The 19754-nt window shown below is 38.7% G+C and overlaps 1 protein-coding gene across 1 annotated transcript; it reads left to right on the forward strand.

Annotated features, from left to right (window-relative positions):
- The first annotated feature begins 348 nt into the window (after positions 1 to 348).
- On the forward strand, positions 349 to 18884 carry VPS4B (vacuolar protein sorting 4 homolog B). The gene is made up of 11 exons (XM_065667498.1): positions 349 to 530; positions 3184 to 3295; positions 4644 to 4794; positions 6073 to 6140; positions 8138 to 8257; positions 8500 to 8656; positions 10021 to 10169; positions 10345 to 10426; positions 12449 to 12668; positions 14667 to 14804; positions 16614 to 18884. Exons 1-11 carry the CDS (start codon positions 510 to 512, stop codon positions 16713 to 16715), a joined length of 1320 nt encoding a protein of 439 aa, XP_065523570.1. The 5' UTR covers positions 349 to 509; the 3' UTR covers positions 16716 to 18884.
- The last annotated feature ends 870 nt before the right edge of the window (positions 18885 to 19754 follow it).

Here is a 19754-nt window from a genome sequence, read left to right on the forward strand (position 1 = left end):
GCATCGCACCTTACCCGAGTGTTCTTACTAACACACGGGTGAGCAACACCCGACTGCTCATCACCGTGCCCATTAAGAGCCGGTTCTGCCACTAAAAGCATTCAGAACTCGGGCTGTGCAAAAGACAGCACTACTGAGGGCACCAAATCACGGCAGAGGGGCCAGAAACTTCCCTAAACAAACCGGAATTAATTCTACCCCCCAGCCAGCCTTTTAACGCTTTACTGAACCAACGCTAACACCAACACAATCCTACAGCGCTGGGCAATGGATACGCATGCGCGCAGCGCTCTCCGCGGCACGGCGGAGCTACCGGGACGCGCCGTGAGGCGCACGTCATGACGCTAGGGGAGTGCCCGGAAGCGGAAGCGGGTCGGTCGGTGGGTGTTGGGGTGCGGAAGTGTCTGGTGGAGGAGGCCGCGGTTTCGGCGCTGTGGGCGGAGGGGAGCTTCCCCACTGGCACCCGCGGGCCTGCTCTCTCTTCTCCGGTGACCCCCTGCCGCTGCGCTATGGCGAGCCCCAACATGCAGGTAGAGCGACCCGCCTTCCTGGGGGACTGCTGGGGGTGGCTCCGCGCCGGGCGGGGTGGGGGGATAGGGAGCGCACACGGCTCAGCTGGTGGGGTTGGCAGCCGCTGGAGGTGTCGAGGGGACTCGGCAAGTAATAGAGGCTGCGGATCAGTGCTCTGGTCAGTATCGGCCTCCGCTGACAGCGGGCGATGGGCCTCGCTGGAGCGGCGGGGCCTGGTGTCCGCCTGGGAAACGCTGATGCCTTTTGTGGGCTAGGTGCGTAGTTTGGCTTAGGGTTCTTCTAAGGCTAGCGACGGTAGGAAGTTTTTGCCTGCTCTGTTTACTGTTTGTGCCAGCCCTCGGTTGGGGCTGTATAATTTGTTCTGTGGCTGTTTGGCAAGACAGCAATGATCTGTGTTAGAAACAGTCATTGTCTCTTCAGCTGTTTTGAACCACGATCATTTCCCTAAGCTCATTACGGCCATGTAATGCTTACACTGGCAAAGCTAAGGGAGGTACTGCAGAGTCTAGAATAAACAGAAGGAGAATGAAACCCGTTTAAGATCATGTTCTTTCTGATGATGATGTTCATCGAGCTATCAAACCACAGCCTGATAAATAGTGTTTGTGCTTCATGGATAGTTAGAGCTGGACAGAGCACTGGAACAGGTTGCCCAGGGGGGTTGTGGAGTCTCCTACACTGGAGATATTCAAGGCCCGCCTGGACAAGTTCCTGTGTGATGTACTGTAGGTTACCCTGCTCTTGCAAGGGGGTTGGACTAGATGATCTTTTGAGGTCCCTTCCAACCCTTGGGATTCTGTGATTCTGTGACATCTATGCTATGGTTCATACAACTTTCTAATAAACTATTTCCTGTTTGATAGCAGTGTTGAGCTTCCCAGTAGCAGACTAAGATGCCAGCTGGTGTAATCAAGTACTAGAATTGAGAATCTAATGCCCAAGTAATAGGCTTTGGTATTTACAAAAGCAGAGTATACCAAAACCAGCCCTTACATTGTGTAGACTTTTTTCTGTTTCAGAGGGCTGCAACATGCTGTATTTTCTTGCACTTCCATTTTAGCAGGTGGTCTTTGCCATTTATTCTTTGGATTTAGTGTCACATGCATCACTTTGTTGTACTGTAGCCAGGAACTGTTGGACTCTTCTGTGGTAGTCAGAGGTACTTAAGAACTTTAAGAAAGTGTTTTCTGGTTTTGGAATAAATTTTGCTCTTTTGCTGATTTGAATGATGTGTAGAGGGGCCAAATGGAGCCAGCACAGCATGAGCAGCAAGGAGGAGATTGCCCAGTTGTATGTGGTAAGCTGCTTATCAGCTCATGGTTTCCCCAAAAAGGGAAGACTGAAATTCTGTTCCAAAGAAACAGATGCTTACAGTGTTCCAGCACTTGCCGCAGCAGAGCTATGTAGCCCGCTTTACTGGATCATTGGTTTTAAATAACTTGCTCTATGATTTCAGGTAGATCTATTGAGGTGATCTTTGCCTCCAAGACACAACACGGAACAACAGAATGAGAGATTTTGATATTTCTTTTTTCATGGCCACTGTTTACTAGTTTTGTTTCGCCTGAAGCACGACTGAGTGTCCAGATAGCTGCAAGAGTGTCTGTACTGGAATGTCTAATCAATACTCCTTGCTGTAGTTGAAGCTCTCCACCTTGCTCCTGGACATTGTTAGTATGCTCAGTATGATTATGGCAATGCTTAGGAAAATAAATAGACCCGATGTGGAAAAATATTTGTGGAGCTATAGAAAATGTAGTTAGTGTTGGCTAACTTTGGCTAAATGACTGCCTGTTTTAAACTTACGTGAACTAGGCATTCACACTGACAGTTTTAATTGTCCTGAAGTGGTATAGGCATTCCAAGGAGGAAAGTGTAATAAAAGGTAATAAGCATTTAAGAGCAAAAGAGTAACGGTGATACCAACAAATACACAGGTCAATGTATGCAATACACTGAATGGATTAGATCACAGTTTTATTTGAAACTAGCCCAACAAATAAATTAAAAAACCATTTGTAACTTCTAGAACTTTTCTTGATGCTCATGATTTGGGCACATCCTCTGTCTGGTGGGGTTTTTTTTCTCCCCTCCCACTGTAGTGTGAATTAGTATCTCTCAACTTGGATATCAAGAAGCTGAGTCCTTCTAGAGAAGCCAAACAAATGTATTTGAAGATGTCTTCCAGTATAGGACTGGAAATGTGATAGTGCATGTACTTCCTGTATTGACTCTGTTGACAGAGTTTGCTGATGTCGTCAGTCATAGTTCAAAGTGTCTGGGTTTGTGATTAAAAAAACCTCTTAGAATGGATTTCCAAATTTTTCCATTATAAATGCAAGAGATTTGTAAGGTAAATTTCATAGACACACCAGTAGTAGTTCCAGCTTACTACACAGTTCTTCTCACTTACACTTTTTTCATGTGCTAGTAAATTTCAGCAGTTTGTTAATCACTGTTATAAATGGATAGAAACATTGTGTCACATACAAAGCACATGTAAGAGTTGCAGTCACTTGCTTTCAAATTTTTTGGGGCAAGTGTTGAAAAGCGGAAAAGCTGGCTGTCAAAAAACAGAACAACAGCTTAAAATGTCTCTTTGGTCATGCAGTATGCTCTCATGTAGCGCTTAATTATTCGCTTGTATTACAGAAAGCAATAGACCTTGCTAGCAAGGCAGCGCAAGAAGATAAAGCAGGAAACTATGAGGAAGCCCTCCTCTTGTACCAACATGCTGTGCAGTATTTTCTCCATATTATTAAATGTAAGTGTAATGTATTAGATAATTAAGTAGAGTTTAATATTCTCATTGTACAGGGTAATCTCATATGTTGACATAATTACTTAAATTTTTACTATCATCGTCAGTTGGTAATTGTAGTTTGACTGAGGTCGTATATTTTGCAGCTTTTGCTTTTACCATGTTGTGTGCTTGCTCCATTCTTGTAAGAAATCGGATTATTTTTACTTGTGTTTTGGTTTAGACAGGGAGGCAGGGGGTTGCTATGTCTCCTGTGGACTTTTGTAGCAGTGTGTCAGGCTGGCCACTGCACAGGGAAATGTAATAAGTACAGGGATCCGTGAATTTCTGTTGTGCTGAAAAACCATGTTACACAACAAGTCTTTGTATCTACAGAGTGGTTTTTTTGTTCCCTAATTCATGCTGGTTGGTTTTTTACAACCTCTCTGCTGGCTTTTTTCTTAATGTTATAGTCAGCTGTTCATCTTGGCCAGCAAAATGTATGAGATGGATTTGTATGTTGTGTTTTCTCTTCAGTTTCCATATTCTCATTATTTTATGCCTTTTCATGCTTCTCTGTATCTTTTGTGTCATGTCCAGTATTTGTATGCAAGGAGTAAGCTTTCTTAATGTAGGTACAGCCCTAATCTAAGTGGGCTAGGGTAACTCTCCTGACATAAGTGCACTTGCAGATCTCCATGATTTGGAAAACAAAAACCCACCACTATTTTCTTTATAATCACTTAGGTAATTTGTGTTTATCAGTTCCTATCCGTTTATATCTTACAGACTTTTATTGGAATGTCACTTGCTGTGCTTTTGACAATACTGATGTATTTTTTGAAACTTAACACAAACCTAACATGTTTAATTCTGATTGCTGATTTGAAATACTGTAATAATGACTAAGAGAAAAGTGGCTGTTAAACTTAACTCCTTCAGATGTTTTATGTAATTTTTTTTCTTTGACATGAACATCTTTTAAAATTAGTAGGCTATGGAAAAATAAAATATAATTCTAAAGAAAAATTGCTTAGTACAAGCAGCTTCTTAATGAGGTATTTTAAGAAATGAATTAAGGCAATGTATAGCTTTAAAGGTTGACAGTAAAGCTTCCAGTGCCATTATCTTTAATCCTTTACAGTCAAATTTTAATGTTCAGGTATATATTTGTTTTCTGGTAGGTGATGACTTCCTGTCATTTCTTTCTATGATACAGTGGCAAAATAAGGAGTTGAGGTGTTCAGTTATGTGGTGAGACCTGAGAGAGGTATATTGATAAGACATAAAGACAGCAGAGATTGTCTTGTTTTCTGATTGATACACATGTGTTTTGCTGTTAACAAGGCATTGTTTCTCTTTAAACTCTTAGATGAAGCACAGGGTGATAAAGCAAAACAGAGCATTAGAATGAAATGTAGAGAATACTTGGACAGAGCAGAACAGCTGAAAGAATATCTGAAAAAGAGAGAAAAAGCTGCACCAAAACCAGTTAAAGAGTCTGGTCCTGCTGATGGAAAAGGGTATGTTTTTGCAGAAGGTAAAGCAAAATACTTCCTGAACTCAGCTTATGCTAAAATTCAGCTCTTCAAAGATAATTTTAATTAGTATTTTTGAAATGCTTTGGATGACTACTAATGCTGAAATACAGCAGGCTAATAGAAGAAAACTAACATGAATTAGCATTACAGGAATTTCTGTGCTTGTTTACTAAACTGTGTGATCATTTGCATAGGAAATTCAGTGAAGAATAAGAGCTGTTTCAGACTAACACATTATTACTAGATTTAAAGGCAAAGAGTCTGATGTCTCTTAATTTTTTTCTACATTTAAATACTTGCTAGGAAATAAATTCAGACTCATGATTACTGGGGCCTGAGTTTGATGTGTCTCACAGTTCATAACAGGTGCAAAGTTCTTTGTAGGGTGAAGTTCTGTGAGATGGGCTGAATCGCCCTAATGCCTTTCTGCTGCCCAGGCTTTCTGCTGCTTTCCTTGTATTAGATTTGTTTTTCATTTTGCATATCAGAGCTGGACAAGCAGAGCCACCTGGACAAGCAGAGCCACCTGAACAAGCAGAGCCTTTTTTGCGTTTGCTACTGCCTTTGAGGAGATAGGAAAGGGTTCAGGATAATGCCTTCTAGCAGATTGCCCTTTTTAGCAGTGCTGAACAGCTACAGTTATTAAGTTGTCTCTTTGAAACTTCACCTGATTTTCAGTCTCCTTCATTGTCTACTTGTCTCATCAGTTTTATTTTTTGAGCTGTACTGTGTTCTGGTGGTTTATAATTGAAGGAGCTGATAACATCACAGAGGCTACATGTATTTCATGACCTCCTCTCCAGTTGTTCACTATCTAGTCTCCTTTTATCCTTCTTTAACTTTGTTTCCTTTGCTCTGAAAAGATGAGGATGTAATAATACTAGATGGAATTGACCAAGTCCTGTTGCAATTCCAGATAGGGGGCAAGAGCCAATGTCTAAAATTAAACCATTTTAGCACTCTGATATTGCTTTCTACAAGGGCTTTTGCTCTCTAACGGCTGGCTCAAAGCATGTAGAGGCATGTTAAGAGGGCTTAGACTGGTAAGAGGAAGTTGAAATGGTGAGGAGGGTGAATTAGGAAGAATGTGGTATAGAAAACCGGTAGTACAATGATGTAAACTTGTAGAGATCTGAAGGCTTCTCAAGGTTTCTTTCATTCCTTAGCCTGGTGGTTTTCCTGCTATTTGCATTCTGGTTTTTATCCAAAGACAGCAGTCTCTTTTATTGTATTTCAACATTTTTTCTTGTTTCAAATCAGGAATGACAGTGATGGGGAAGGGGAGTCAGAGGATCCTGAAAAAAAGAAGCTACAGAATCAACTTCAAGGTAATTTTGAAGTATCCTTTTCTTCAAACAGCAGGGACTTCAGTCAAACAAGTTCTCATATTTTTGTCGCCTAAATGTTATGGATTAACTAACTGTCTGTAAGTGGCTCAACTAGTATGCACTTTTCACATACAAAAGCATTATATTTCTGGAAGTATGGGTTTGCATGCTATGAAGTCATAAAGTGACAATGTTGAAATGTATCTCCTGTACCCTGTACTTCATGTTAAAATTGTAACATTTATCAGGATAGCATTTTCCAATGGGAGAAGTTGCAAAATTCCATGCAGCTGTTGGCTAAACTGACTCAGTATTTTTTACTCTTAAGTACATTAGAGTATTGCCTAGAGGCAAAGGTAACAGGCATACAAACAATATAAGCAGGAACATTTTCACAAAAGCTTACACTCAAGTTTAGGAGTTGAGAACATGGATTCTTGCCTATTTATAGTAATGGGCAGCATTTTCTCATATGCAGTGTTGATTTTCTCCCAGTTGAGTAAATAATAGATTGGTGTTTCTGTATCACTGACTGTATGCAGCATTTGTGTTCAATGTATAGCAGCTACCAGTTGTTTTGTACACAGTAAAAAAGAGGCTTTATTTGGTATTTATTACCCTTTAATGGTGAAGAATTGTTTAGAGCTTCCCTGCCAGAAAGTGCTTATGGATCCAAAGAAACTTCATTGTTCTCCACTCTGTTTTTCAGTGTAACAAAGATCAAATGCATTTACCAGATCTCTCTGCCTGTGTATTTTCAGGAACTGTTGTATCATATTTGATACGATATTTGTAATAGCCTTCAGGAGCTATTGTATCATATCTGGAAACTGCACCATGCTTTTTACGCTTCTCTGCACGTTTACTTAATCCTATTCATAGTTATGTGGGACAGTTTTCTATGCTTTAAAATGACAGTAAAATGATGAGCTGCCTCTCACTGTAAAGGGTTTGTTTCTTCGCACGTGAATCTGACCTTCAGTTCTTAGTTCAAGAAACAGTTTCTTGCATCCACCACTTCTTTGATACCTCCTATAAAATGACAGTTTTCTTGCTTATACATTTGATTGCTTGAAAGCCTGAGATGTGAGATCCTTGGTACCTTGAATCTTAACACAGGAGTCTGTTACTTGGGTAATACAAGCTCTGGGCAGCCTTCAGAATACTCAGTTTAATTTTGCTTCCCACAACAGCTACAGAACTTTCCTGTATTTAATATTGCTGCCTTGTCCCATCTTCCCATCTAAAAGTAATCAAGACAAAATAATTTTTAGTATGTCAGGCTAACCAATGTGAAGTCTGAAGAGACAGCTAAATTACAGTTCAGTTGGCTAAAGTCAAACTGACCTTGTTGATTAAGCAAGATGGGACTTGGTGATCAACTTTGAGAGAATGTGGCTAGACTACGACACTTTGCAGCTAAGCAGGCTGCATGTAACCTTTCTCATTCTTTCAGACCTAGCTCTTGAAGTTTTTTACCATTAGATGATCCAGTTGTTTGCTGCGTATCTGGAGATACCCAACAAGTTACTTCATCTGCTGGAGAGTCTTATAAATCCTGGGCTATAGCAGCTACATTGCTTCCCTTGTTTAAAATGAAATTTCAAATTTTTTGGGAAGTACAATGGTGATTTAGTGAGGAGATGGTGCCTGTGTATCTGCTGGAGAAGGTACCCCTCTGTGACTACTGAGTGCACATTTGCTGGTCAGTTACAAACTAGCTTTAGCCATTGCAGGACCTCTACTAACTCTTTGAGTATTCTGATTATCCGTGGCTTAATGTGGTAAAACAACATTGTAGATTTCTGTAGAAATAACATCTATTTGACTTACAGTATTCAGTGTTTATGTCTACTTTGAAGCGCCTTGTTTTTATTCAGTATGGACATGGGCATTGATTTCTTAATTTTTTAATCTTTTTTCTTTCCCCAAAATGGAATTTATTGAAGTTATAAAAAGGTATGCACATCCCTAACTTATACAATCTTTTGTTATAGGAGCAATTGTTATGGAGCGACCAAATGTCAAATGGAGTGATGTTGCTGGCCTTGAAGGTGCCAAAGAAGCACTTAAAGAAGCAGTGATCTTGCCCATTAAATTTCCACACCTATTTACAGGTCAGAATTACAGCATTTATTTGCTATCGGCCAGTCAGGAGTAGCACTGGGGTCTGAGAAGAGTGTTGTACCAATGTGTCAGAGACTCAAGCTGAGTTCTTAACAAAGGGATTGTGATCAATCTGACAGAAGTTTCATGGGTAGATATGGAAAACCTCTTTAGTAAATTTAAAGGACTTCATCAGAAAAATAGTTTCAGTCTTTCTACACTATTTTGAAGGCTGATGTTTTCTCTCTTCCAGGAAAACGAACACCCTGGAGAGGGATTCTGCTGTTTGGACCACCAGGAACAGGAAAGTCTTATTTAGCAAAAGCTGTGGCAACAGAAGCGAACAACTCTACCTTCTTCTCAGTATCTTCCTCTGACCTTGTATCAAAGTGGTTAGGTGAAAGTGAAAAGTAAGTTGGAGTTGCCAGAGGTCCAGGAAATCACTGGCAAGAAGAAATTAACATAAAGCTAGATAAGCTGCTATGAAGAAATTGAGTTTGAGTGGAGGGTGACATCATTAAAAAAAAACTTCAGGTGTTTCTATGTTTCATGCTGAAGTGCCATGGGAAGATACCATTATGTGCTGTGTTTTGTACTGCTGCAGCTGGACTTTTCTTCAGTGCTCTAGATAGTTTGTTTTTTTTTTTTTAAACTAGCTCAGAAAGGTTTCAGGAGCACTGTGGAGCTCATTCTTCTGTGCTTGGCTCTGATGCCCAGTCACCCATCAGTCACCCAGATACCCATCAGTCTGGAGTGTTGGGGTACCTCTTGGCATCTCCCTGCTCACGTGTCCGAGCAGCTGTGCTGTTAACACGTGACATGTTTTTGTCCATATGGAGGAGTTTTTCTTTATTCTGGTTTCAAACAGTATCAGGAATCTAAGAGACTTACAAAAATAGGTTGGAAAAGAGGAGCAGCCATGAAAGAAAATTTCATGGTTTCCAATGCTAACTCTTCACTTGTTACTATGTATTACGTTAAGACCACCAGGAAACCTGAAGTGACATGTTGGCTCTGGTCTAGAAGTCTAGACTTCCAGTGAAGACTTACTGAACTAGAAAAGAAGTCTGGGATTGTTGTAAAAAAAGCACTTCCATGTAATGATAAGAATACTTGTCAAAACCATGCTTTGATAGTTTGAAGTGTGGACAACTGAGCAACATTAAAGTTGATAGGATGAGGAAGAAAGGCTGTTAAATTAAGTGTTTGAACTGGGTTTTTTCCCACAAAGCTGGAAAGCTTTTCTCCTCCTGCAAAAGCAATACAGAACTTGAATCCAGTTTGGCATTTTTTCTGTTTAACTTCATTTGAGACTATTGCCTGACATTTAGTGTTGGTAATGTGAAGGATTTCCCAGCATGTTCTTATTTATTTTCCTTTTTAACTTGGGAAGATATGTTAATAACATTAGGTTATGATCATAGAATAGTTAGAGTTGGAAAGGTCCTTAAGATCATCTAGTTCCAGCTCCTGATGTTAAATAAGAGAAAGCAGTGTTCTCTCCAGTCTGCCTGGAGTGGTGGTTTTGTATAGTCCAGGCTGTCTTGTACAAATGTAAACTTAAAAAGGGCTTTTTCTTACAAAACCTTTATGCTTGGCTATTCACTCAGTAAAATGATGAGACTTGGAGCTGGAAAAATATTATATAGTTTGAGTAGCTTTATATTACACTTTTTTCAGCTTTCTCTAAAAGAAGTGACTGTATCATAATCTCAAGTTACTTGTTTTCACTGGTGTAATCATTAAGATAACTGAAGCTGTTTCCTTTTTTAAGATTAGTGAAAAACTTGTTCCAGCTTGCCAGAGAAAACAAACCTTCTATTATCTTCATTGATGAGATAGATTCCCTCTGTGGGTCAAGAAGTGAAAATGAAAGTGAGGCTGCCAGACGGATAAAAACAGAATTTCTAGTCCAGATGCAAGGTAAGTTTACTTCGTTTTCAGAATCTGTCAGAGGAGTTAAGATACATATGGTAAGGGTAGCTTGCATGAAAACATGAAAAAGATCTGCAGTTGCACCCTGTTAACTCTTCATGACATTTTAAACCAGTCTCTTGTTTATTATCTAACCTGTAAATTGGTGTCTGCCCTGATACAGGAGTTGGTATCGACAATGACGGAATCTTGGTCTTGGGAGCAACAAACATACCCTGGGTTTTGGATTCTGCTATCAGGAGAAGGTATGATGGCATTTTTTTTATGATACGAAATTTGCAACTTTTGTGAGGGTTCAATCTGAGACTACTTCAGGTAGTAATCCAGCTCATGTTTGCAGACATGGCTAATGTTCTACAACTCAATTCCATGAGGTGAACTGAGCAACACTTAAAAAAGGTAGGTTGTTCACTCTTATATTGGCCCTACAGTTTATTTGATTTTCTTTGTTTAGATGATTGTGCTTGAGCAAGCAGAAAACTATTCTGTTTCCTTGTTGGCTGGTTTTCTGGTGGGCTTGGGGGCCAAGTTACAAAAAACGCACTCCAGAAGGGCAAGAGTGAGTAAAGCTTTCCTTTCCAGCTTTTAAACTGTTGTGTAGCTTGAGTTCTTTCATGGAAATGTACCTTTATGTTACACGGAAACACCATGGTTTTCTGCTGGTCAGACATAATTTGCAAATTTTCAGTGCATGTTTTAAATGCTGTTCTGTAGATAAAGAGCTTCCATACCTATCTTTGACTAGCTGGATCTTTATTTGAGCTGCAGAGCAGCAGAGGAAGAATTACAGCTCTGTGACAAATATAATTATGTTGTGATGAGGGCACAGCTTGGATAATGGTAATTTTTGTGGGCTAAAGAAATACTACCTTTTTTTTGTGACTGTCACTGACTTTATTCGTATACTTCATTGAAGCTGATCACAGTTTGATTAGAGGTTGAACCAGGTGACCCCCAGAGGTTGCTTCCAACCTGTATGACTATAGTTTTGTGTGAGTCAGATTTAGAGGTGAATATGTTGCTTAAAATTTCAAGTCATTCTTGAAATTCCAGTGCTGGAGTCCACAGTGGAAGACAGACAGATAGTACACCATGGATATAATCAGTGAGGGCTGAACACCTCTCCTGTGAAGAAAGGCTGAGAGAGTTGAGCTTTGTTCAGCCTGGAGAAGACAAGACTCCAGGGAGACAGTAGAGCAGCCTTTCTATATATAAAAGGGGCTTTTAAGAAAGATGGGGGGGGCATTTTATTTACTTGTTTGTTTGTTTATTTACTTACTTACTTACTTACCAAGGTCTAAAGTGACAGGAGAAGCGGCAACAGTTTTAAAATGAAAAAGCATAGACCTACATTGGAGGAAGAAATCTTAATGATGGTGGTGGTGAGGCACTGTTACAGGTTGCCCAGAGAATCCGCTGCTGCCCCATCCCTGCAGTGTTAAAGGCCAAGTTGGGGCTTGGAGCAGCCTGATCTAGGGGAAGGTGTCCCTGCCCATGGCAGGGGAGTTGGAAGCAGATGTTCTTTAAGGTCCCTTCCAACCCAAATCGTTCCAGGATTCTTTGCAGTCTGAAAGAGTAGCTGTCTAACTCATGTCCATAAGACTTAAAGGAACTTGTGCAGCAATGGCAATAATCAAATTAATTTTTCGTGAATTTCACCTGTTTTGTCATGTATATCAAGTTAACTGTATTCTAGACTTCGGAGTCACTCTTACTTCATTGGTGGGAGGTAATCCCCATAGTGAGAACAAAAGCTGTTTCAAAGGAAGAACTGCAGTTACAAACATTTTGTACTGACAACTGTATTGAGAATATGACTTCAAATTTGCTTTCAACTATGAGCTTTCCTTTAATTGGAGACTGTAGAAAGTGGTTGTGTCAGCTTGCTATCACACAGTTCTTTGAGTGTGAAAATGCTCAAATGTACTTCAACACTTGAAGACTTTTTCCCCTCAATTCTTTCTTTTAAAACACAAACTACTGGAGAGAATCTGGAAAAACTTCAGTCTGAAGAGATCTTTGTCATGGAAAGGAAATAGTTGCTCTGCTCTGGATGTTATCTTATGCTAGCTACGGATTTATTTATGAGAACACATTGTTGAATATTGGCCTTAAGTGTGTGGTTTTTTTAAAGGTTTATAATACTGAAACTGTTTCTTTCTAATACTCTTAGGACCAAACTGTATTTATTTGCATAAGCTTCTTTCCACCATGCACCTGCATGAGCTAGCATCTGTAGAACATTTTGGGTTTTCTTTTTAAACCAGGTTTGAGAAGCGTATTTATATTCCTTTACCTGAAGACCATGCCAGGGCTGCAATGTTCAAACTTCACCTTGGGTCGACTCCAAATCTCCTAACAGAAGCAGACTATCGAAAGCTTGGAGAAAAAACTGATGGCTATTCTGGTGCAGATATAAGCATCATTGTACGTGATGCACTGATGCAGCCTGTTAGAAAAGTGCAATCAGCTACTCACTTTAAAAAAGTAAGTAGGAATCTTTGTTTGTTTTTGTTTTTTGTTTTGTTATTTCATCTCAGAACTATCTTAATTTGAAAGTTCCTCGAAAGTAAACTGAATTTGGTTTTGGGTAATATTGCATGCTTACGAGTGTCCTTTTTATCAACCGTGGGAGAACTTGAGTATTTCTCTTCTATTCTTTTCCTTTCTCTCTACCTCCCCCAGTCCTGCCATATATCTGGTGGAGCTAGTTTCTGGGTATTCATGACTCTTCATGTCTCTAGATAGTGTTAAAAGTATTCAGTTTGAAGTTTGACGTAAATGGGAATGTTAGAGGTACTTATTTCTGGATCAAGTTACATGGTTCTTCATGATTTTCTAGCATGTTTAAAATAAATGTATTCCTCATCCACATGGGAACAGATGGATTATAATTATGCACATTCTGCTTGCTTGGCATATTTTTCTAACTGACAAATTAAGGTTCTTGTAAAGTTCTAGTAAAAACATTGATTCATTGTTACTTGTTATAGTATTAAAGATACACGAGAACTAAGCAAACAGATTTTATAGGGCTTTTGAGGAGCTTTACCCAGTTTAAAAACAGAACAAGTATTTTGAAACACTTGATTTGATAAGTTTATTCTGGGTACAACTCGGCAGTAACAGTGATTTAAACTATATTTGTTTAAAAATAAGCAGCTGTTTTGATCTCTCAAGTATTTTCTAGATGCTTCCTTCCTATAAGCAGCAATACCCGAAGCATTTATCCACTGGTGACTCTAAGTGACAATGACATTTCAGGCTAAAGGGCTATTACCTTTTAGCATTTTCTTCAAATTTTGAAGAATCTGAGGCACATCTCGGATTAGCATGGAGCAATGAAATAACCTTGGTTATCACGGTTTGTGGAAGAAGCCAAAAGGAATTCTGGCCTGCTTTTGCCCCTAAAAAGGAAGGGAAAAAGCACACAACTAGAGTACTTTGAGTGTTCTTGCATAAGCTAAGTGTGTGGTTAGTACTTTAGTTTCATTCAATTTCCTACTTTTAGAAACAAAATCTTAGGTTTATTAATTATTTGCATCATAATGGACAACTCGGCCCAGTTAAACAGTGCTTTCCTCAATTATTACTCATTCATTGTAAACCATTCCTTGCTCCATGTGATGACAGAGGCTTGTCAGAGTGCATTTTGAATATTCCAATATGCGCTCTCCAGCATCGTGCTCTAAATGCAGTTTGGGGTAGTAAATCCAGTTCTCTGCTGTTAAAAATAGCCAGCAAGTGTGGTATCCTTCAGTCTTTGCATATGTTTTGCGTTCCTGTGGATGTATGATGCTTCAGGTAATGGCGAAGGAAAATAAAACAGTGGGTCCCAGATAACGTGTTGGAGAAAGGTAACAGATTCCTGGTGCTGCTTTTCTGAAGCTGCACATCAGACCTTTTCCCCCAGACCGACTGGCGGGGGCGGGACGGGGGGACGGACAGGGATGGTTTTTGTTCTCCCACTAGATGGTGCTGTTCTCTCTCGCGTGCTGCTGAGGTGGTGTCCGAAGTGCTCAGAGCTTTGTGGTGCATTATGTCCAAGATTGACTAGCTGTCTCTGGCTTCCTCACTTGAGGGACACTCAAGGGTAACTATTGAGCAGAAAGCTGTTAACCAGCAATGAATGAGCTCCCAAAGTGACTTGGGATTCGGAAGGGTGGTCTTCTCCAACTAGAATTCCTGGCATGTTAGTTATCCACAGAAATCCTCAACCTTAGGAGGAAGCTTCTTCTGGGATTTGACCTGATGTGAATTTAAGTATCTGGCTGCAGCTGCACATTATCAAAGGGAATGATGTAAGGATATTCATACCATTTATTTTTCATAGGATAGGTCTTCCCAGTGGGTCTGTATAAAATCAATATATAAAATATATCTGTATAAAATCAAGGAATATTTTTGCTGTAAAGATGCTGTTCAGCTTCTGGGTTTTGTCTTTAAAATTTTCCTCCTATAAACTGATTATTTTCTTAATTTTAGGTAAAAGGACCATCAGTGTCTAATCCAAATACAATGGTAGATTTGTTCACCCCTTGCTCCCCAGGAGATCCTGGAGCCATAGAAATGACATGGATGGAGGTTCCTGGTGATAAATTACTGGAGCCTCAAGTTTCCATGGTAGGTATTCTTTTGTACCATTTTCTTCTTGCTGTGCAGAACTCTGAAAAGACTTTAAAGCCTTTTTCAAATGGTTATGCAAGGCGGTTGGAGTTGATTGTTTTCACAGATGCTGGACATACCAGATAACATCTGAATTCCCAACACACAGTGCTATAGTATGGCAAGCCTGTGGAAAAGCCGGCTCTCTATCCCTGATAAGCATTTCTTTCTTATTGTTCTTCTCTGCTGGCATGCAGCTGCTGTCTTTTTATCCATAGACAGCATCTGGCTCTTCCACTGTTCTTTCACTTGTCTTTTATTCATAAAATCATAGAATGGTTATGTTTGAAAAGGACCTTTAAAATCATCTAGTTCCAACCCCCAATATTTTTTTTTTTTTTTTTTTTTTTTTTTTTTACATTTGGGAACTTAGCCCCAAGACATGTTTCCTTCCCATTGCTCTAGCATTAATATCGACACTGGGAAATGCAAAATTATATTCAGTGTAAACTGGGAGGTGATGTGCCATAGGTAAATATTGCCCATGAAATAAATACAAGCATAAACAATAAAATATAAAGAGATTGTGGATATAATAGTAGTTCTGGTTAAATTTTATCACAGGTGATACAGCTCTTTTAGGTGTTTTCTTTGTGCACCTTAAAATCCTTGTTTTGGTCTAGGGAATAAAATATGTCCTTTTTAGACAAATTGAAATTGTAGTTCACTGCTTAAAAAAAAAATTGCTGGACACTTATTCTGTATTTTTTCCCTAAGAGGGGAAAAAAAAGAAGCTTCTGAATTTAAGTATTACATTTGAGGGAAGGACTTCATAAACAGATCTGTGCTGCTACCATTTCTTGTGTCCAAAGTTCTGTGACAAATTAAGGAAATGAATTTATTTAATGGAGATCACAAACCTCTAAAGCAGTAGGCACTACTTTGTAAATATAACCATCACTGTATTTCAGAAAATCATTTTCTGTGCATATTTGCATACTGAGGAAATACAAAAGGAAATATGCAGGTGCAGGCCTGCCCTGGAACTTCTACCTGCATGGTCTATCTGGATTTCTTTAATCACTCTTTCCTGGAATTCAACATAATACGTTGTGTGCTCCTAATGGTACCAGGGCTCTGACTGATGCACTATAATTGCACAGGTGTTTAAGTGTCCTTAAAAAGATCAGGCTTTAATTCTTTTTAAGGAGGGTATCTCTAGTCATAATACTAACTTTTGCTTTTACCCATAATTTTATAGTAATACGAGGTGTTAGGCATTACTTTTTTTCAGTTGCCCTTGGCTAGGACTTGATTAGTTTTCTTGTCTGTTTTTAGTCATAGGGTGTTCTAACTGCTGCTTTCAACTTTATAGATCTGTGATTTTTCTGAACTCCATTTTCTAGTATGTATTTATCTAGGAAATTGACTTAATTGAAGGGACAAATTACTAGTTATGAACAGTAAAACTTTGCTGGAAATTAATCACAAACTGATATTCTATATGCTTGCACTGTAAAGAGCACATGGGAACATCTGATTATTTTCCACTTCTAAGCTCTTGAATGGATGAGTGGCATAAACCTAAACCTGAGGTTTCATTATTAGAAAACTCGATGATGGTGTCTGTCTTCGCAGGGCTAAAATATTGCCTCTGTGCAGGAGTGTTTAGGCTTACTTAAAGCCATGTGTAAATAGGAGCTCCTGTGGCCATATTGTTTTAATGGGCTTTTTAATACATATTTGTCTTAGCAACCAGATTGTTAGCAGTGGTACTGTACTTGTTTCTGAAAACACTTGTTTTCTTTTCTGTTTGTTTTTTGACAGGCTGATATGCTCAGGTCACTAGCTAACACAAAACCAACAGTTAATGAACAGGACCTGGAGAAGTTAAAGAAGTTTACAGAAGACTTTGGTCAGGAAGGCTAAACCAAAGATATATGTGGAGCATTAGAACTTTTATTCCCTTTCCTAAGTATTCTTGTGTCTTTACTGATGGCACTTCAAATAAATGCCAATAAAATCACTCCTTTCTGACTTTGCAGAAGGAATAGAAGGTACCTTTGCAAAGACCCTTAAGCTTTTGTATTGTATTGTTTTCCTCAGATGTCTATTAAATGTCTTCTATTGAAAAATAATACGAAAATACAATTTTAGGGTGAGACAGCAAAGTGATGTGGTAATGTCTATTAAATGCTAGAAAACTTTAAATCATTAGTTCAGTTTTAGGTATTATATTAAACCTGGGTACAAGTGAGTTTTAAACTCCCAGTAGGCTCAAAAACCCCTTTTTTTGCAGGTGGAAGAGAACATATTTGGGTGTTTTCAGTATCAGTCAGTTTCCATATTAATTGCTCTCATTTCATATAGAAAAATGTATCAAAATTTGCTTATCAAGCATATGGCAAGTGTGGGTTTGCTATTAAAGTAAGGAGAAAACACTGTGAGGGTAAGACTACATGGGCCAGTACTTTGTTTAAATACTGATGGAACTGGTATTTGGCTTTTTCTGCTATACTGTGTCAGAATTTTGCCTTAAACAGGAAGGTTTTGTTTTTAACTCTTTACTAGCTGATACGCACTGTCACTATGCAATTTAGCAAAAGTTTGTTAAATGCAAATATATGGGAAGGTGTTTACTGGCTGTTCTTGTTTTGGAGTTTTATTTTTTTTTTATTGTTGTTGCCTCTAAATCTTGATTTACTTTCTGCAGGAGTTTAACCGAAGTTAGAAAAAAGCATTAGTAATATCCTGTAAGATTCCACATGTCAAAGCTGGCAAGGTGTAGGTAGTCTTTGGAGAATGTATGGGAGGTATTCTGGGAAGCAGCATGCTTTCACATGCGAGGAGAGTATAACAGATGTTTTAGCCACAGACTTTCTGATGATAAATTAACCCAGAACTCTACTGATAACTGTTGCATACATTACATCAATTTAGTGCTTAAACTTGGAGAGAAAGCTGGCAGTTTAGTATGGTAGTAGCACTTCCACTGGTCTCTTTCTGAAGAAATACAAATGGAGATGTGCCTGAATGGGACTTAACAACACTTCCGTGTCAGCATTGAGTTTGTGCCTTGTAAGTTTGCACTGGCTGTAGATACAAAACATCCTTAGGATACTCTGTTCCAGGATCATTGTACAATTCTTATCTTGTATAGGCTTTGTTTAACTTGCATTAAAATAAATTTGCACATTTTTTGTGTGTATGTTATAGGTACATATACACATATATGATCATCTTTCGATGGGGTTTTGTTTCCTTTATGTACATATTTTATGTACTTTATAAATCATAGGATGGGTGAAATTTGCTGTACTTCATTTAAGTAAAATGTTAAGAGTACATCACCAGCTATGTTATTTGAGTGTTTCTTCAATGTTCAAGTATTTTCTGCTTGGGTTTGGTTTGGTTTGGTTGTATTTCTTAGGCTTTGGTTTCTATGTTTAACAGCTAAACAAAGTATTTAGTTAAAAACTCTTTGATCTGCAAGGTGCTGAGCTTTTATTTACTAACATGATGAAACATTCTTTCCAAAATCATTCAATTATACACAGCTTTACCTTTGTCTTATGTTAGAATGTGTAAATGTGAATCAGTGGACTACAAATCTTTTTACGGACCTCTCTGGGGGCAAAGGGGCAAGAATTCCAGTGCAGGTGCAGGCAACTATGGTGAGTAAAATCCTACAGCTTTGCAATAGGATTGCTTTTTCATAGTTGCCTCTTGTGAATACTTTAGAAATATTCACAAGTGTATGAGCCATATACTGTCAGGGCTTTCACTCAGAGAGAGGTTCGACGCTACTATCTGAAGTACTTGTCTCTTCACCTTTTTTTAAAATGAGAGTCATTATTGCAATCCTAAAATTCTCAGGAATTTTTTTGTTTGTTTGTTTGTGGTAGGCTGATTTGTCCTATGAGTTTCCACAAGCTGAACTGTATAATCTCTTATCTTTAATGTAGAAGGCATCTTGCTGCTTGCTCAGTTGTGGGATGACATCTGTAACAGAAGCACTAATGTTTGATGTTTAAAGTTGCTTTTAGAAATATATTCCAAATAAACGTTGCTGCTTAGAATTGCAGCTACAATGACAAATTTATGGTTTGCTGTCTTTTTAAGGTAGAAATAATTAATATATATCGCAGAGCTACGTAGCTAAGTTATCCCAGAATAGATGATAGCCTAGTGGGGGGTGAGGGCTGCAAAATCACTTCTTAGTTTTCAGGGTTAATAGAAAATACTCTAAATAATTTATGAAAGGTTGCATTTGCTTTACATAATCAAACCCTCTTTAAATACTGGATAAATTAGTTGTACATTTTTTATATAGTCTGAGGTATGACTCACCTTTTGCTAGTTAGCTCACATTTTTTTCCTGACTTCTGATGTTACTGCTTACCCTGAGTGTAATATGAAAAAATGCTGTTTTCCTTCCTGTGGGTAAACTAGTTGGTCACTTAAATCAATTGTTTGTGCTGCTGGTGTTCTTTACAGATAGTTTCTTCACATTGACATTAAACTTCTTGGATTTCCTGGCACTTGTGGCACACATCTCAATGCATACACTGAAAGGGTTACAAAAGCTCAGTAAATTAACTTGGTGTGTTTTTTCCCACGTTGCCTGATTGACCTTAAATTCCAGAGTCTTGTTTCTTCACTAATTTACCTGTTAGTTTTGTTTTGTCATTCTCTAGCACAGCCAAACCGTACAAATTTCTTTCAAAGTTTTTGTTTAAATTGTTTTGGTTTTGAATTATCTGCTGGTCTTCAAATACGCTTTCGTTTTAGTTAGCAGAGCACAACACATATCTGAGGGAGATACTCTTGAATCAGCTGTTGTTCATGCTTGTGTCTGTCAGGGGCATCTGATCAGTTTGCTCTTTCTGTCAGCTGAAGCAAAGAAGCTGCTGGATGTTCCCTGGTCAGGCATTTTGATCTACTTTTTGTGTTTATTTAGTCTGCTTC

The sequence above is a fragment of the Lathamus discolor genome, chromosome 2 (assembly GCF_037157495.1).
Source record: "Lathamus discolor isolate bLatDis1 chromosome 2, bLatDis1.hap1, whole genome shotgun sequence".
NCBI classification, from domain to species: Eukaryota; Metazoa; Chordata; class Aves; order Psittaciformes; family Psittacidae; genus Lathamus; species Lathamus discolor.